Here is a 19,261-nt window from a genome sequence, read left to right as displayed (position 1 = left end):
ACCATTATATTTGTTCAGCCGATGGGTTGACCGAGCAACGTCCATGACCTGCACTGCACTGAGTATCTTCACCAGCTGGAGGGAAACATGCTGTCTCAGGCATAAGCAAGGAGCGAGGCACTTCCCTCACAGAGGCAAAGGGAGAAGAGGAAGATCGGGCAATAAATTGTAACTCAGTCGTACTCTTATTCACATCTTTTTTCCCTACTCTGCTTCTACAGCAGAACAACAAAGTCCTAATTTCTGCAGAGGATTAGGTCACAAATCCTAGGAAATTATCAAATTTAGAAATAATTTGACTCATTAAATATTTACTTTTGGAAAAATATGAATTGATAACATTACAAAAAGCATCTCCTTTCTTAACATACACTTTCCAGTAGGAGGGAGGGATATTTCTATCAGAAAATCTGGTGGATTTTATCTAATTTTCTATGTTCCAAAACATGCAAAAATTCAATTACTGATAGTTTTGTTTTAATCCTGCAGGTCCTCCCATATTATAAAGATTCTGAAAAAATCAGCAATAGCACAGAAATTGAGTTTTGAACAATGATAAACTGTGGAAAGTATCACTTCAACAGCCTTCTAACTTTGGATCCCATAATAATGAAAATTAGAAACTGTTCCAAATATCCCTCAGATTAATCCTCATGCTATGCACAGTGTTGGAACTAAAGATTCTGGTTTAATCAAGCCAAACATTATTCATAAAATGGAAGAAATACTAACATGATAAGTTGTCTCTCTTTAGGTTTTCCTGTGGACTACCTGCAGAGCTAAATCTCTGAATGTGATCAGAATTAGAAGAGAATGCTTTGAGGTGAAGAAAAGGCTCAGTACAGTCTGCTTCGTTAACACATCATTAAGATGCTTTGTTTTCTTACAGTCACAGGAATACATTTAGCCAAGAATTCATAACATAAACACACTCACACAAAAAGATTATTTGTCTAAATTTTATAGAAACGTGGGGGAAGTAAGGGGTGTCTACCTGAATTGTCACTAGTAGTTTGGGTTTTTTTTAAGCTAAAGAACATATCTTACTAGACTGATGGAACTACCTCTCCCTCACGCTGAGAATGGAGTAGCTTCCTCTTGACAACTACAACAGTAGCTTGTAAGTCAAATTAATATTGAGATACTCTTGGAAGTGTTTCCAGCTTCTTTTACTGTTACTAACAGCTGGATATAAGCATAAGATCCACATGATCAGCAAATCAAGGATAAAAACAGCTGGAATAGTAAGACCATAAGGATAATCATTTATGGGAAGATTTCTACCATACTTTACAACTTGTTTTGCCTTTACTGCAGTTATGAAAAGAGAGCTCAAACTTGTCAGAATAATTGGAAAATATGTTAAAATTTATCTTCTTTGTTAGATTACACCTTGCAATTGTTTCTGATGGGAGGAGAAGGATGAAATCTTTCAGTGGTTTCTACGGTCCTCTTTCTTTAGCAGAAAGTGCAACCCCCGTTCTTTCACAATATGGGAAACAAGGGTTCATCTTCTCATTCAAAACAGAGTATTTCCAGGTTAATATAATAAATGATGTCTTTATTATCTGTGAATGAACATGATTCATCCACCTGTCAAAACCGGTAAAAGGAAGGAAATTAAAAGCATTCAGTTTGTCAAACGGGGATGTACTTTAGACAGTAATCTATCCTCACCTGGTTTTTATGCAGTCTGCCGTTGTAACTTAATTTTACCCAGAGGTTCATCAAACATCTGTTTTAATCACTAAGCTAATTTCACTCCTTTTTTCTGTGACATTCCAGTCATGACATTTTAGACATCTCTATTCCAGATGATCCCAGTACTTCCAGTGCTTTGTCATGTACACGTGCATGACATAGATGAAGGTTATATTCACAGAATGCTTTCTCACAGAATTTCGCTTCTTTTCCTCTAAAGCACCTCACTGACATTTACGCAAGAATTAGAAAATTGGTATTTTGTGTCTTAGGGTTACATTTTTCATTCAGTTCAATGACGCACTGGAATAATTTAATTATTTGTAGTGGGTTCCTTTTGTAAAGCAGCAGCTGTCAAAACAAGCTTGACCACAAATGGACAAAACCATGACTTAGACAAAAAAAAAAATCATACAGGACGTAAAATCAATGCTCTTATTTTTCTCTGCAGAACATCTGTAGAAATGACAATCTAAAAATGGTATGTTTAATAACACAGGAGTTTTATATTTTACTGCTTGAGATTAAGGACAAACAATAAACATGGAGTTCCATAAAAGCCACCAAGCTTGGGTTATGCAAGGTTATTTTGGATTGGTATTTTAACCTTTTGTTAATTGGCCATAGATATATATTATTTTTAATTTCTTTAATATTAGATAGCAGTTTTCTCAATTTTGTATTAGTTTTAAACTTTTACATAAACTGAGATAATATATGAGTAGAAACAACATCTGTTATAAAGGGTTGTTAAAAATGTTACAAATGTCAAGACATTTCCCACTGAATCAACACATTCCCACTGAGTCTTGTCAAGTTACCTTAACTTTTACCATGTTTTCTCTTATGGATGTGTCACACCATGCAAATTCAGGCATTTAACTCAGCTGTATTAACCAGCTAGAGACCCAAGGTTCCTCATATGCACAGTGGAGAGAGATGAGTTTCCCATCCTGTGCTTCACAGCAAGAACATATGAGCCAGATTCACAGTCTGTCTGCAGAAATGTATTTATGCTTATTTACATGGCCTTCATCACGCATATTTGCTTGACAGACACCAACACTTATGGACTTGTGCCAACTGTACAGGTTTATACTCCTCTAGTTTCTATCCAGAATCTCTTAGCAAATTTACACTTTCGGGAATTGATCCCAAGGCCACTAAATGTAAAGGTAACCCTTCCATGACAATCTACGAGTTTTGGACCTAGACACCTGTTTTTAGTGTTAATGGTCCTATTTTTTTTGTTTATCAGTCAAAATAATTTGACAATGACATAAAAATAAAAGCTTCTCAATATGTTTTCTGCTTAATCTGTGTTCAGGGAATAGTTAATTAAGTAAATTTAACCTCTCTCTCAGAAAATGTGTAATGACTTCTGCTATTGTTGTAAGCACTACTAATGTTTAAGAAAACAGAAGTTCCTCAAAACATTTTGGAGAAGTTTTAACTACTATTTATTCAAACAGAAATGTGTCTAAAGTTAGTATTTCAATGAGTTGCTAGTTGGAAGTACACCTGGCTTGTAATAAATGCTATGTTAAATTTTATTACGGTCAACATTTCAAAAAGGGAACCATTGCTTTTAAATAGTACTTTAAGTTCGCCAGCTTATTGCTCTGTTCTCTCTGAACAAACTCAAGCCACAAAAAAAAAAAAAATTCAGGATTCTAAAATCAACTGCAAAGTGAGTAAGCACCTAACGAGTCTATTTTCTCTTTCATTTCTTTCATTTCTTTTATCCTCAAAAAAGGTCATAATACCAAATTTCAAAGAAGATATTATATAATGTATTAGTTTGCTTTTAAAATGCTTCTTTTGGTGTTATGCATTAACTGAGAAATCTACAAGCAACTTTGAGTTTATTCAGACAATGTACATATGTGTGCACTAAGATATCATATTTTTGTCCTATTCAGACAAGTAATTTAATTGTATGAATGCACGAGCTATTATGATGATGTGCATAAGACTCTGTGTGGAAACATGTTTTTATTTGCAGCAAAAAATAGAAGCACTGTGAAAAGGACTATTTGAATTCAGAGCTACTATATTAGCATATTAATTGGGGTTTTTTCCTCCTGAAAGTCATTATCTGAAGAATAACAAATAGTTTAGAAAAAAAGGCAACTAACAAGTGAAATTTAGTATTAGAAGCTGTGCAATTTGATATAATTTGAGTGTTCAGTCTTGGATTTCATAAAAGAAATGCAGAAGAGGTGTTCATTAATCTCGTCTTCAGAGGTCAAAACCAAAACTCTCCCTTTACTACAAGCTAAGGCTAACCAATGGTGTAAATCAAAACTCACTGTATAGTTTCCAGTCAAGTAATATTTTCTATGTTTCAATACTCAGAAATACATTTCTTTTGTTATAGGTACTTGCCATAAAACTGACTCTTAAAACAAAAAGTACCACACATTTATATAACAAAATATTGTTCTGACTTAAGTCTACACATACAAAAAAGTCAGAAAAACATGTTTTTCTCTATCAAACAGGATTTTTTATCTTTACTATGTCATATCTATGATATGCCATTACCTTGGTACTCACTTCCCCTGATTTAATCCAAAAGGCCATGGAAATCAAGCGTGATCCAATTCAGCAAGCCTGCTTACTTCAATTTTTAGTGAGAAAAATGTTTTTCTGCCACACTCTCTCACCCATATAATTCCTCTGCTTGAATTAGCAGGTATTTTATCAAGCTCTACAGACCTATTTTTTAATTCTGCAGGCAAGAATGCCCTCTAAACCAGACATGTCAAACCTTTGCACAATTATAAGTGGATACATGTTGACTTTTCCAAATAAATTAATTAAATAAAAATGTGTATTTTAAAACATTATAAAAATCACCTGCTGGAAGGAAAGGGGAAAGTGTTTATGTAAAAGACTGATTACTTTAATTTCTTACTTTTAAGATCTCCCAAATCTCGCAGGTTTGCAGTTTTGAAGATTGATGCTGGTATTATTGTTCTTTCCCACTTAACTTGTCATTTTCACCACTATTAGCTGGAGAAAAACTCACACAGTTGACATTTACCTCTGCCTTTAAGTAGGAACTGAGAGAAGGAAAGTTAAATGTCTGACATGTTTTGTACTGCTCACAATGACTGATATCAGGAAAGATCCATGCCAATTGAACAAGGAATAACAGATATCCAAGTATGCAACATCTAATTTCTCATTAAAAGATCAGGAAAATATTTTATTTTTGCTCTGAGATAATAATTAGTGAATTGTGCTTTATATGATTTTACATATACTTCATTCACTCTTCCTATTCTTTTTTTTTAAGTTGTATGTGTCAACCAGATAGAAAAGTAATTATTTTTCATTCTGCCCAGGCATTCTTCTTCATTATTTTTGACAAATGTAAGTTGATCTTCTTAGACTTTTGAAATGCAACCGTTTCTATCAGATTTGTGGATGATAACAAAGATTTATAGTGCTTCATGTAACAGGCTAGAACATCACTGAAGGGTAACAATAAACGTTAGAAGAAATAGTCATTTAGGGATGTATTGAGAAAATGTCAACATTATTATGCCAGCCACACCACAATCATATTCAGTTTCATGTGTTAAAATACAGGAAACCTACCTTTTGAATCATATATTTTATTATCTGTGAATCCTGAGGGCTTGTTTGCAATTAGCATTCAGAATTATTCATTTGTAAGAGTGAAAATATTGTAGTGTTACAAGTATTGAGAGACAAAAATAAAAAGACAATAGTATTTGATTTGTAAACTTATCATCACTTACCTTCTCTGCTGACTGGGCCGTACCAAAAAAGATTGGAATAAAAGCTAACCAAATTATGCAGGTTGTGTACATAGTAAATCCAATGGGTTTTGCTTCGTTGAAGGTCTCTGGAACCCCTCTTGTTTTAATAGCATAAACAGTGCATGTGACCATCAAGAGAATACTGTATCCAAGGGAACAAATGAGAGAAAGATCTGAAATGTCACATTTGAGAACTCCCCTGGCATTTTCTGGTTCAAGTGTCCTCTGCTCTCCATAGTCTACGATGATATGTGGTGGATCGATAGCAAACCAGATGAAAACTCCAATAAGCTGCATGGATATGAGGCTGAAAGTGATCACCAGCTGGGAAGCTGGACTAATAAATTTGGGAGCTGTGACAGATTTTTTACCTTGTTCAAATATTCTGTGAATCCTGTTTGTTTTGGTAAGCAAGGCAGCATAGCTGAAACACATGCCGAGTCCTAAAAAGATCCTTCTAAATGAGCAGACCACTGTATCAGGAGTTGCAATCATTAAAAATGTAATGGAGTAACAGAGAAAAATCCCAGTCAAGAGCACATAACTGAGCTCCCGTCCAGAGGCCCTGACGATCGGTGTGTCATTGTACCGGACGAATGTCACAATCACAAAGGTCGTGGCAATTATACCGAGAATAGCTATGAAGACGGGCACAACAGCCCAAGGAGAATGCCACTCCAGTTTGATTATAGGGATAAGCTGGCAATCCGTACGGTTGGTGTTTGGTCTTTTATTAATGGGGCACAGTTCACAGTTGAATTCATCCACCTGGTAATGGTACCCCTCACAGCGTTCGCAGTGCCAGCAGCAGGGCACTCCCTTCACGGTTTTCTTTCTTTCCCCAGCTTTACAGGGCAGGCTGCAGACAGATGCTGGGTGAGTGTGTTCTCTGTTAGCCCACTGCATGTCTTCTACCTGTGGGTATAAAAAATTAATGAGCCTTCTCTTTTTCCCCATTTATAATACCCTAATCCTGGCCACAGGTTTGTCATAAATCACTGCATGCTGACAGTACAAATACAGTTTACCATAATAAGAAACCTGTTTCTTTTCCTTGTACTGACTTTATGAAAGTGTTAAATGATTGTGTCCAATAAATCATTCATGCTATAGGCTTGATGAGTGTCATTAGTTTCTATTTACCTCTTTACTGCTGACTAAATTGACATCTGTAAAGATATTTATTGACTCAAGGCTAGTTTAAAAGCAAAAAGCCCTGTACGCGGTGCTTTAAAAGTTAATCACATGCAAATATAAATACCAGTAGTTCTCAAACATTTAATTACAAAATAAGGCTATGTGAGTTTCAGATAAGTTTCTGGTACAGTAAAGAAATAGGTTAAAATCTCCTTGTATCAGCACTGGCAGAACAGAGCGCCAGAAAAAAGATCCATGATGCCACCTCTTCCACAAATGTGGATATTTTATACTTTTCCACTTTCTAAGTCTTGAAATGCACAAGAGTGTTTTGTTTATATTTCTAGAAGATAAAAATGAGTATATACTGCTTTCTGAATAATAATGGAAAAAGATGTCATGGCTATTATTTTAGTCCTCCTGATTTAAAAAGTCCAAGGATCTTTTTGTAGTAGAGAACAGATGCATACCATGCAGTCTTGTTTTGGAAATCCCAGAATTCCCCACAGCAGCACATTAACAAAATATACTTTTTTCATCCATTTCTCTACTCTTCCTGTATGCCCCCCCCTATAAAATCTGAATAGGAAATTAATGGATTTAAAGTATCTCCAGCTTAAATTTATCACTCAGCTTGGTCCCAGCTCTCCTTAGCCCACCTTTAGTAAAGCCGTGTTCTGCAAGAGGTCACACTGAGTGAACCAGAGCAGTGCGTGGAGCAAAGAGCTACTTATAGGCACCAGAATCATTCTGTGTTGCTCCCATGCTCCACCTTTCACTCCTTTGTTATGTGGCAAGCACTCAAAGACAAAGGACTTGCCTTGTTCTTGCCTATTAAGTGCTTAGCACTTTTGTTTAATTTGGAGGTTTTATTTATAAGTGAAACAACAGTAACAAAACTTCACGTGTCAGGAATGTTTTCAGTTCCTTCTGGAGGAGAACAGAATGAGGACAGCTTATCAAGAGGGACAATTTTGGCCTTAACAGTTTATTTTTCCAGCCATTTTTCAACAGATTTGAGAGAAAATCACAATGTAACATTGCTGGCCTCATTTGCCTTCCTCAGAGAGCCAGAGCACCGGTTACAGCACCACGCAGGGTGAATAAAGCAGCAACAAGCAGCCAGGCTCTTTGTCTCCTCTGTCCACCCTTCTGCACAGTGTAAGACTTTGCTGTTATTCACCACTCAAAGGGGCAAACAAGGGGCCACACAATAACGAGGAGACAAGAAATTCACTCATACAACCAGCTCTGTGAATTCCCAGAGTTACTCAAGGACTTCAGTGGGATTTGGACTGGTCCTGAATCTACAGAAGTAAACCATATTTTATATCAAGGACTGTGCTAATTACACAACATGCAGCATCTGGTGACTATCTCAAAGCAAATAATTAAATAATTAGCTTCCTATAAGCCATAAGAATAATCCAGTTGCATGAAACAACTTTGATAGAGCCCTAGCAGAGCACTTGACACTTTAAGATAATATTCACCTCTGTTACAATCTCCTGGTTTTAATCACTGAAATTCTCAAAGCCTGCATAACTCCTACTGTTTCATCTAGTAAGTGAGAGAGAAAACATGTTATGATGAAATCAGTGTGATAGCAAAGACATATTCTCCTTCACAGTGTTGTTTGGAGAATAAATAGATCAAAGCTTGTGATTTAGTCAGATACCATGATAATGGGGGCAACAGGAGGCCATGGTCATTAATCCAGATCTGTGGATAAGTTTGGGATGACTCAAAAAAGAGCAGTACTGCATATCTGCCAGACTATAGCACACAATACAGAATCACCAGGAGAGTACACAACGCCTGATCCAGCATAAACTTAGAACGGCATGGACAGGCAATATCTAATCTGGCAGAAAGCCTGACAGGGTAAAGCTAAGGTGTCCAATTTTTTTAACACATTTGCACTAGCAAAGTGAGTTTATACCAGATCAGCATTTAATACCATGAGACTACAGTGTTTCTTATCTGGCATTAAGCATCCTAAAGCCACATTTTCTGTATTGTGAATCCACGGCTTAGACAGGTACACAGAATTCCTCTGTGTCTTTCAGAGTTTCTACCTTAACAAAAGAAAAAAATTATTTTTATTGTACAGCTACTTATGATTTCACATACTTTTGTCTTGATGGTGCTTTAATTGACTAAAAACATGCTTAAAAACTCTTCCTGGTTGACAATACATTAGAGTGCCTCAGGTTACGCAACCAGTGGCAACAACAGATAATAAATTCCTATTTCTGAAGGTCACTGGTAAAGATTCATATTATGTTTTTAATGCTAGTACATCTGACACATAAACTACACAAGATATAATTTCCAGCATGGCAATACAGGGTTATGAATGTTGGAAAACTCACTGGCTAAAAAAAAACTTGAGTCTTTTCTTTTTTTTTTTTTTTTTAAATAATTATGAATATAAGCACTATTAGCTGTTAGCGATGGAACGATTCAAACAAGAATGGACTCTTAAAGCACAAAAAAATTCTAAATCAATGTAAAGAATAACCAGAATGAATGGCTGGTGCAGGTGCATTTTACAAGGTATACAAGTTATGATGTCTTACAATCTGTCTTGTCTAGATGCCTTTTTTTAGGCAAAACCTAGTTACGTTTAGGTTGACCTACATTTCTGAAAAAGCTCTTAACTAAAATGTTATGAGTTGTTGCTCATGAGCTTTTTATTTCATTTTCTATCTAACAAGAAAGAGAAGATATATTCCCAAGACATATTGGCCAGTGTTTGACATTAGAGATCTCCCTTAAGATACTTGCAGATCTAAGATTCTGGCATTATAGGATTTCAACTCTGGAAGTGGGTGCAAAGATGGGATTCTCCCATGAACCCAACCATCTGGACAACTCAGTTTATAGCTACATTAACAAGCAACGTGGCATAGTAAGAGCCAATCTTACTATGAGCAAAGGTGTTGGCTCTGAGGACTTGATGTTCACATTGGTCCGTATAAGAGTCTGGGAAGGAAGTTTATATTGAGCTAATTTTGATGTAGTTCAGTGGACTGAACAGCCGGTAATGATTAAAGAAGATTAGATGTCCTTCTGGAAAGCATCTTCTGTTTTCATTTCAGCCAAAAGCAATCCAGTTCACATAGCCTGAGACCCACTCCACAATGAGCAAGTGTGCTAAGTGGGAAAATTAGCAGATTCATTTCAAAAGCAGACTCTTGACTGAAACCAAAATGCTAATGTGTGTACACCCTCAGACTGCTACTTAGACACTACTGTAATAGAGGCAGAGTAAAGGCCAGGGGAAACTATACCTCAGAGGGAGCACTGCTTGCTTTTATTACATCCAAACAGGTCTGCTAAGGGTCTCTGTGTATGCAGCAATTAAAGACTGAAAAGTCATGCTACTTCTGGTCATCTGGTTCATTCCCAGCTATCCATAACCTGCAGCACTCTTTGCTGGTAATGTATTTTTGAGTTATTATTTTGCATAATATGAATGTAATAAGGAAATACAGTACAAGACCTAATTACAACAATGGTCTTAAAGCTCTATCAGGTTTTTCAGTCACTGAATGTATATGCTAAAGGACCCCTCTTCTCAAACCCATGCAGAAAATCACCCGTGTCGTTACTTTTCTATCCTTAGATTATAGTACTCTTGATAGTAGAAACTGTTAAGAAACAAGAAAGTGAAGGAGGATCATTTGGGAACATAGAGCCAGGGATATTCAGAACTGCTGAAAACCTGTAATAGTCATAAACTTTAAAGGGAGTTGCTGGATGCTCAACCTCTTTTGAAAATCGTATTTTTATATGTAGACATAAACACTTAGCAGTGGAACTTCCAAAAGTGCCAAAGGGAACTTGTTCAATCCAGCTAATTAATTTAAGTGTGAGCTAAGTGCTCTATCTGTTTAAGTGCTTTTGAAAATCCCTCTATGCTTCCATCTGCAATTTTCACAATCTAAATACTTTGGAAAACCTGCCCCAAAGTGATCTAGAATGTTACAAAACTAACTTCAAAGGAGCTTAGCTTTAGGCAGACATTTTTAAACAAAATTCTCATGGGGGAAAGAAACTGACAAAGAAGCCAAAGCCAGACAGAAGACAGACAGAAAAGAAGAGGGGTTTTGATATTGAAAAAGAATGAAAAAGTTCTGCATCTCTTCAACCCTTACTGATCAAAATATCTGGGTCTGCAGCACTCTTTATGCTGCTCAGACCCTGCTAAGGCTAAGTGAGTCTCAGATTATTAAGTAGCCTTAGGTAAACTTAGTTTCTAGAAGACTTATTTTGTCACCTTCATTTTCATGTGACGTCTTCTAGCTGCTGTTCACTACAGTATGACACATAACAAGACAAAGATCATTGTTAAATGTATCTGAATTCATCATCTAGGTCAGATGGACTGGAATAGCCTAACTCTGTATCTATTATTAATAATAGTTTAAACATTATTATTGATTTTATTTGAGTAGCTTCTCTGAATTTGGAAAGTGTCTGAAAGATTGACGTGCTATCATGAAGTACCTCACATTCCCCTAAGATGAGGTTCCATTTTCTACTATTCCAATACTTACCGGAGTGAAAACATCAGAAAGAGTATGACAGCGTGTCTGTAAGACACATACTCATTTTCTATGAAATGCATCATGATACAAAAAGAGAATGGCTTCACTGCTATTTAAATAGACATTAAAATCATCTCTATATGAGATATCTGCCTGACGGAGCTGCAATTTGCTTTAATTTGCAGCACTAAGATTCACAGTTCACTAAACCATTAAAATACAGACAAAATGCCATTTCATATCAAAATCGAGTAAACACCTCCATCCTTCATGAACATTACAAATACAATTTCCTCTAATATCTAATAATAAAACTAAAAATTAATGATGTGAGAACTGGGCTAAAACAAGATGAGATTTACGTGACACAGTACAAGTAGCACATTCACATTCTTGGCACCTATGTTCTTCCAATAATCAAGCAACTCATTCATTTAGCAATGCCCTCAGCAACCGGAGGAGACTGATCAAAAATGCTGTTAATAGGTCACATACCATTTCTGAACCATTTATGTGTACAAAACTACTCTGTTTTCCATTCTTAATGATCATGGAAAAATTTATTACTTACTCACATAATTCCGCAACTGGTGACAATATAAAGGCACTTGGACAGCCTTCAGAGAGTTTATATTAAGGATATTGGTGGATAATATTTTAATGTTTCTGATTATGTTATATTATCACTTGCAGGAATTTTCCTTTTTGAAATCTTACCTCAGAGCTAGATATTTATTTAAAATAATGAAAAATACATGTTTAAGGATATTATTGTAATGAATGGAATTATACAAGATCTGGACAGAGGAATGCAAGTAGTGCATTCTACCAGACTTATGTGAGCATGCAAATATCTTATTTTGTAGTCAGTTAGCCAAGACTTTCAGAAGCATATAACTTCATATGGCTTTTAATAGATATTCAAATTCTTAGTTATAAAAATGACAACTGAAATATCACCTCCAGCTGTTACTAAGAGTTGTTCTTATTTTTGTCTCAAGTTCCTAGAAGTATTTCTCTTCTACAAAAAGGTTCATCAGAGGAGCATAGCAAGTGAGTGAATTAAGGCAATTTAGTCTAATATTTAGCTTTTTAAATTGTCTAATGCATCTGTTCTCACAGTAAAAGTTCAAGTCTCTAATGTACCTTGTCCAATCAAGTCATCTGAACCATCAAAAACCAAAATTAAACTGAAACTGCTTCAACTAAAGTGAATTCATTATGAGCTTAAATATAATGATCATTTCATTCAGTCTGGCAGACAGATTTTACCTCTCTAGAGGAAAGCTGGGTATACTTACAGACTAAACTTACAAATATTTAAGAGGCGTGTGCAGAAGGGAAATGAGTCAAAGACAAAAAATACAGTTTTAAATTAAAAACCAAAACAAAACAAAAACGAGAATGAATCCAGATTGCCAATGGGAGTATAAAATCACTATCATTACCAAATTTGCCATAATTGCTGTGAATTATTTACCTCATTCACCCCATAGAGATGTTTTTCTAACAATTGAGATGTCATTTTCTGGAATTTCAGACATAGACATTCCTAGAGGTTTTCAAAGAACATGGTCTCATGTCTTTGGTTTTACCACATACTGGTTGAAAATTAATGCAGTCGAATATCAGTTTGAAGAGGAGTCTAAGGAGCTTGGTTAGATGTAATGACCATTAAAGGACCCGTCTGAAATACTACAAGGAAAATCATTCTTTCTTTTTTTCTTTAGGAACAAAAGCATAGGTTATTGTTACAACCCAGATGGAAGTTGATTTCCCCTAACTGTGAATCCACCTGCTTAAAGTTCTTCCTAGGCACACCGCTTACCGTCTCTAGCTCACAGCTTCCCTAAAGGAAAAACAAAGACAGTTAAATTTACTGTCATTTAAATTTGAATACCTATTTACATGCATGTATGTATAATTATTTATATGCAAGTATGATTTAAAATGTCCTGGACTACAGGAAGGAATGTGATATTTATATTATTTGAAAGCAGTGCTACAGAACGGTTTAACAACTTTGGTCTCTAAGCTTAGCGTCAGCCTATTCAGCTCTGATACAGTCTGACTTTCTCAGCGACCTTGGGCAAAGTATTTAACCTGCTTGAATCTCAGCTTTGCAATTGGCTGGAGGGAAGCTGTCATGCAGACAGGAGCAGTGGAGACACTTAAGTAAGTTTAAAATGTGGGTAAGAAGTTTAAGTAGCCATATAACTGATCTCCATCTCTCGGGTCTGGAAGGTTTTTTGCCCAGCAAGTACTTATATTTTAGAAAGCTTCATTAAAACAATTTTTACTTTTAAAACAGAGCAATATTTTTTCAAAGGATTAATACCAGAAACACCATAACAATTCTGTGCCTCAGTTCAGTATGAAAAAAGATGTTGATGGGTTTGTTTTAGTTTTAATCCTGCCCCACTATTTTTAAATGGTTTAATATATTTCCTATTTTTTGATCCGTGCAAAAGATGCTGTGCATATGAAACTGAAGAATGAATGCCTCTAAATTCCAACCCGCACATTTCCTACAAATAATACCAACACACAAATAATATATTGGTTTTATTCCCACACTGCTCACAGACCAAGACCTCAGTTGCACTAAGGGCTATATAAATCCACAAGAAAAAATGATGGTCTCAATCCTAAAGAATTCACAGCCAAACCATAAGATAAAAGACAGCGAGTATCAGCAGAATACAGAAAAGGACATCCTAAAAACAATAAGGCAACACTGATCAGCATGATAGTCAGCAGCCATAGCATATCTCCAAACAGATTCTTGTTGAGGAAACTAATAAAAAGATTTTAAATGAGGAAATGGAAAGAAGAGAGCAGGGCAATTTTGCATCTATTTCCTGAGTTTTCCATCCAAGCATAAGCGGCAGCAAGACAGAAAGCACAAAGGCAGTAACTTCATCACTGACCTCTTAAAGAATAACGCAGAACAGAGCTGGAATATCCTGTGATCCTGTGCTTCCCAGTTTCTGAACAGTGTTTCAGCAAAGTGAAGCACTTGAAATTTTGAGCAAAGTTGCCCTCACCTCAGCAACCTTGTACCTTAATTGACTGTGACAGGAACAGACAAGCTGTTGAAATGTAGGGATCAAGTTTATTTCCCTGTCTCAAGAAAAGAGGCACTATACCTAAACCATTCCTGATATATTTGTCCAACCTGTTTTTAGGAAAAAAAGCCGTTAATATATGTAGTACATTCTACTCTGAAGCACTGCAAAATCCTAAACACCGAGATGTATGTTTTGGCATTACTTTAAGGTGGTTTCCCACTATAATAGCTCATATCTTCTTTGCCAGTTCCTCTTAGTGAACAGTCAGATCTTTCCATAATAATAATTTTGAATTTTCAGCACTACATAAACAAAAGAAAATCACACTGGCCCTTTAAACACAGTTCCAGCCAGGTAACAAAATCACATATAAAAAGTCTGAAAGTCTGAACTAGTTCAGAACTAGCAGAAAACAGACTGTGTTTTATACTGAGATTTTCAGCAGCAGAGGAAGAGCTCTCTCTGCCAAGTCTATGCTGCTGTTTAGAATGAAGACTCAATAATTAAATTGAAAATTCTGAGAGGAGACTTAGTGATCTGGCAGGCACAAAACAAGGATGTGGAAGAAGTTTAAGCTAGAGAAAATACCACACAGCACATTTAGTCAGAAAAAAAAGGAAAAAAATAATTCTTGTTACTAAGGAAAGAAAGATGAACATGTTCAAATTGAGAGTACTTCAGGAAGTCAGGGGTTTTCATATGGACTGAACATATTGAGATTTATTCTACAATACTGAAAGAACTGACTGAAGAGATAAAAGCTCTTGAGACTTTATGGGGAAGTATGGAGAACTTCCAAATGGGAAACCTAGTGCTTATGCTCAGAAAAGGAGGCAAAAGAAGCAGCCAGGGAATTATCAATCATTCAGTTTAACTTGAATTCCCAGAAAAATCCTGAAAGAAATAAACAAACACATTTCAAAAACACAGAGAAAACAAACAAGACAAATAACAGCCAAAAGGGATCTGTCAACAATGAGCTGTCACATTTCCTTCAGTGAGAGGGTAACAGGCATTGTGGATGAGGGGCAAGCAGCTAGGTGTCATTTATCTTAACATTAGAAAGATTTTTGACACCATCTCAAATTACACTCTCAGTCATAAGCAACCTCTTGAAACAGACCTAGCCCCTAAGGGCTAGGTGCAAATTATATCAGAAAGCTGTGGGAAGATAAAATTTGTCATTGATTCACTGTCAGAATGGAAGGGATGGTACAGGGTGGGGCCTGGAAAGGTCTATTCTTAGTGTGCTATTATTCAATACTTATAATAACCACTCAATGCAGTTTGGATGATAAAATAGAGTATATGGTGATCAAAATTGGGCAATAACACTGGAAAAGGTTGAAGCTATGCTGAAGGTCAGGACACATTCCAAATTATACTGCAGAGAGTCTGAAAAAAAGGAGCGTGCAGTTTAACAGGGACAAATAACAGGTAGCACGTTACGGGTCAGGAAGGGCAGAAAGATAGCAGCTCTTCAGAAAAAAGACATCTCAGGACTCTAGTGGATTATAATACATTGAACCAATGCCACACTGTTGCAAAAGGGGCAAGTGCCATCCTGAGAAATGCAGATAGATAAAATAATCTTTCTCCTCTACTCTGCACTCATGAATACATGAAATGATGTTACTCCTGTACTCTGTACTAGTGAGACTTCAGCCAGAGTACTTTGTGAAGGCTGGATTATTGTGTTTCAGTCTGAAGGAGAATAAAATGGGGAGTCCAGAGGAAATCAGCGAAGATCAGAAGTGTGTCTAGAAAACATGATCTATGTGACTAAATTGAACAAATTCAGGTTGTATAGCCTGAAGAAATAACACAGTCTAGGGGTCAAAACAATAGTCTTCGAATACATGAAAAGGATGAGGATGTGCTTGATGTATACTGAATAAAATAAGAAGTAACGTGCTTAAATTATGGCAATGAGGAGTCAAGTCAGATATTTATATGACACTTCAGAGTGATAAGGGTAGTTAAAAAATGAAAGAGAATTCCTTCAGAGGCTGTAAAGTCTTCATCCTTGGAGTAACATAAGTATAGGAGATGCTAACTTTATGCAAGGGCTAGATAGTCTCTTGGGATCCCTTTAGCTGTCTTCTATAGTGCTAAAAATTTTGAGCACAAATAAAAAACTAAGATCATAACTAGGTCAGATAAATAGAAAAATGTCAATGTATTCTCATGACGACTAAATTCTTTAGACTGCCTTTTGCAGTTTTACAGAATACTTATTTAAGAAACAAATTTTTTATATTTATAAGAATAAAGTAAATAAGAAATGCTGATGATCATACTTTTACTGCTTCTTGGCTAATTAATGATTCATTTTAAATATTGTTATGGGTAGAGCTGCTGTATTGCTTTTAGTAGAGGGAAAATTCTTCTCTGAGAAATAGTAGGGAAAGAAGGTCTAAGTGAAAGAAATCACCACTGTCATAATAGTAAACTGTTCTCCACATAGACATAAAGGAACATAAATCAGTTTGGGAAGTATTAAGCAGCTCTCATGTAAAAAAACCTCCAATCGGGAGTCTTATATATGAACGGAAAGCTCTCCAAGGATTCATAGAAAAGCTGTCCTTATCTACTAATGTGATGCACAACCTGAAGCAAAAAAAAGATCCTAAATAAGTAATCAAGTTTATAAACTAATAAATCTGTCATGGCATTCTTCTAGAACTCTTGCTAAAGACATACAGAGTCTTGCATTCACTCAGAAAACTTACAGCGTAGGAGTCCAGTTGTTTGTATCCCTCCCAGCATTTGCTCAAGGCATACAGGAAATCCAGCTTTGAGAGGATTACTAGCAAATCAAACAAAATAAACTAACAGAAGCCAGAGAACTTAAGATATGATGGCTGAAGGGGATCTCAGGAGTACTCCTCCGGCCCCACCTCTGAATGAACTATGCAAAATCAGTCTGTACAGCTCACCTGCTCCAAGGAACTCAATCTCCAACGATCTGGAGATTGCTTAGCCTCCCAGGCAATGCAGCCTGGTGCTTAATTATCCTCATCATTAGAATCTTCCAACATGTCTCTCTTACTGTAATTCAAATCCACTACTTCTCCTAATAGCCAAATTAACTATGTTCTTTTCCTGAATAATCTTTTCTGTATTGAAAGAGATTAACATAACTCTCCTTAGTTCAATCTTCTCCAGACTAAACAATCCTAGTTTGCTCAACCTTTCCCTACAGGCTTACTTTTAGATGGCTGATCATTATCATTGCTTGCAGCTGGACTCTCTCCAGCTACTCCACTTTTCAAAGTGAAGTCACAGTTCTGCTAACGAGGTCATAGCACTGGGGAAGAGAACAGATGGATTACATCACAAGCCTAAGAGTTCCTTGCTACAATGGCCTCTGGCGATGCAAATCTCAGTTAACCATTCCAAAGCCATTGCTTAGCCTTATGCCTATGCTTTCTGTAAAGGGGGTTTTGCTTCAATTCATGATGTTATTGGAAACATTAGTGCAATCCTCCCTATTTGATCCAGTCATTCCCGGCACATCCTATTGTCCCACTCAACGCTAAATCTGTTTATTACGTGCTGAAGTTACAATGAGATTAGCTATGCATTCTTCATTCCCTGCCTTAAGCTCTACTATCACGGTAGCACCATTAAAACCAGTGACACCATTTTAAAAATATGGAAAATAATTCACTCCCAGTCTTTAAAAAATTTTTTTAAAAGTGTTTGGGTATTTATCTGGATAAATATTAGATGACTATCCTAAAGAAATTAAATTAATAGTACTGCAAGATGAAGAGAAATTGCAGCAAAGCAAACAGAAAAAAAATCATATAGTAGTGTTGTGTTAACTTCTGGTTATTCTCTTTCATCGTATCATAACCACTGAATGTCTCTCTCATTTTCCATTTAATGATTTTTAATTTAGTAGTAGACTTCCATTATGTAACACAAATGAACAATAATTAAAGTCATTTAATCTACCATTTTTCCTTTTAAGCATGAACTTTTTGCTTCTAGGTTTAAAGGGCAGTTCAATCTTCAAATTATAATACATATATAATTTTCTGTGGGGGAGAGGAGAAAGATGGAAGAGACTGGGCAAGAAACATGCTGATACTCCATGTTTTACACTGGTACCTCACAAAGCAATTCACTGCAGACTTGCTGCCAGCCATGCATAATCCAAATTACCTGCTATGCCCAGTAGCTGTTTGTCTATGCTAAAAGTCACAACATTAGCTGGTACCAGGGAGCAGCAAACCCTGCTCTGAAGTCCCATATATGAATGCAGAACTCCCCAAAAGTACATATAAAAGCTCCTGATTTTGCATTGTTCTGTCACCGCACACTTGTTTTTATTGTGAAAGAGAAAAGAATATTTTAATATGTAAGTGGTTTATTTTATTTGTTATGCATGGCAAGGCCTCCTTTCGGGTTTTTTGAAAAAATAAGAATACTCCATGGTCCTGTTGGCTATGGCTATTTAAAGAACAGTTCATGCTAATCACAACACTTCTTACAAAGGATGATCACAAAAAACTATAAAATATCTGCCATCCACTCAAGAATCCTGTGACAAATTCACAGCCAAGCGTGCAACAGCAACCCCATGCTTCGTTTGAGAAACCTGACTTTCACTCACCCTGACAAGGTGGGAAAAAATCCCTATTCATCCTAACTCTCAAGCAGAGGCTGTTTCATTGGCAATCTGGTATCATTCTAATGAAGAACAAATGGTTATCCAAGTTCAGGATATTTTCTTAGCAGCTCTCTTTTTTCCATTTTCTTTTTTTCTCTAGAGAATCAGTCAAGATGTCTGTTTTATTGAGGGAAAAAAAAAAAAAAAGACTATTAGGACCAAAAGCTTCAGAAGAAAGACAAGTTGTCATTCTTCTTGGGTTCTCCTAAGGTCATTGGTTCTTGAATCCAAGCTCTGTTTTGATTTTCAGTCATGTCTGAAATAACATCTGTTCTACTACAGGCATATCTCAAAATCATTTAATGCTTCTTCATCATCTAT

The 19,261-nt window shown here is 36.1% G+C and overlaps 1 protein-coding gene across 1 annotated transcript in view; it reads right to left on the bottom strand.

Annotated features, from left to right (window-relative positions):
* Positions 1-19,261, bottom strand: part of GRM8 (glutamate metabotropic receptor 8) — a 376,332-nt gene that overhangs the window by 45,658 nt on the left and 311,413 nt on the right. The window contains exon 9 of the mRNA XM_075146659.1: positions 5,475-6,410. Coding sequence (XP_075002760.1) covers positions 5,475-6,410 — 936 coding nt within the window. The remainder of the gene's footprint in view (positions 1-5,474; positions 6,411-19,261) is intronic.

The sequence above is a fragment of the Calonectris borealis genome, chromosome 1 (assembly GCF_964195595.1).
Source record: "Calonectris borealis chromosome 1, bCalBor7.hap1.2, whole genome shotgun sequence".
In the NCBI taxonomy this organism is placed as follows: domain Eukaryota; kingdom Metazoa; phylum Chordata; class Aves; order Procellariiformes; family Procellariidae; genus Calonectris; species Calonectris borealis.
Note: the sequence above shows the minus strand (reverse complement) of the source record. Positions and strands in the feature narration are given on the sequence as shown.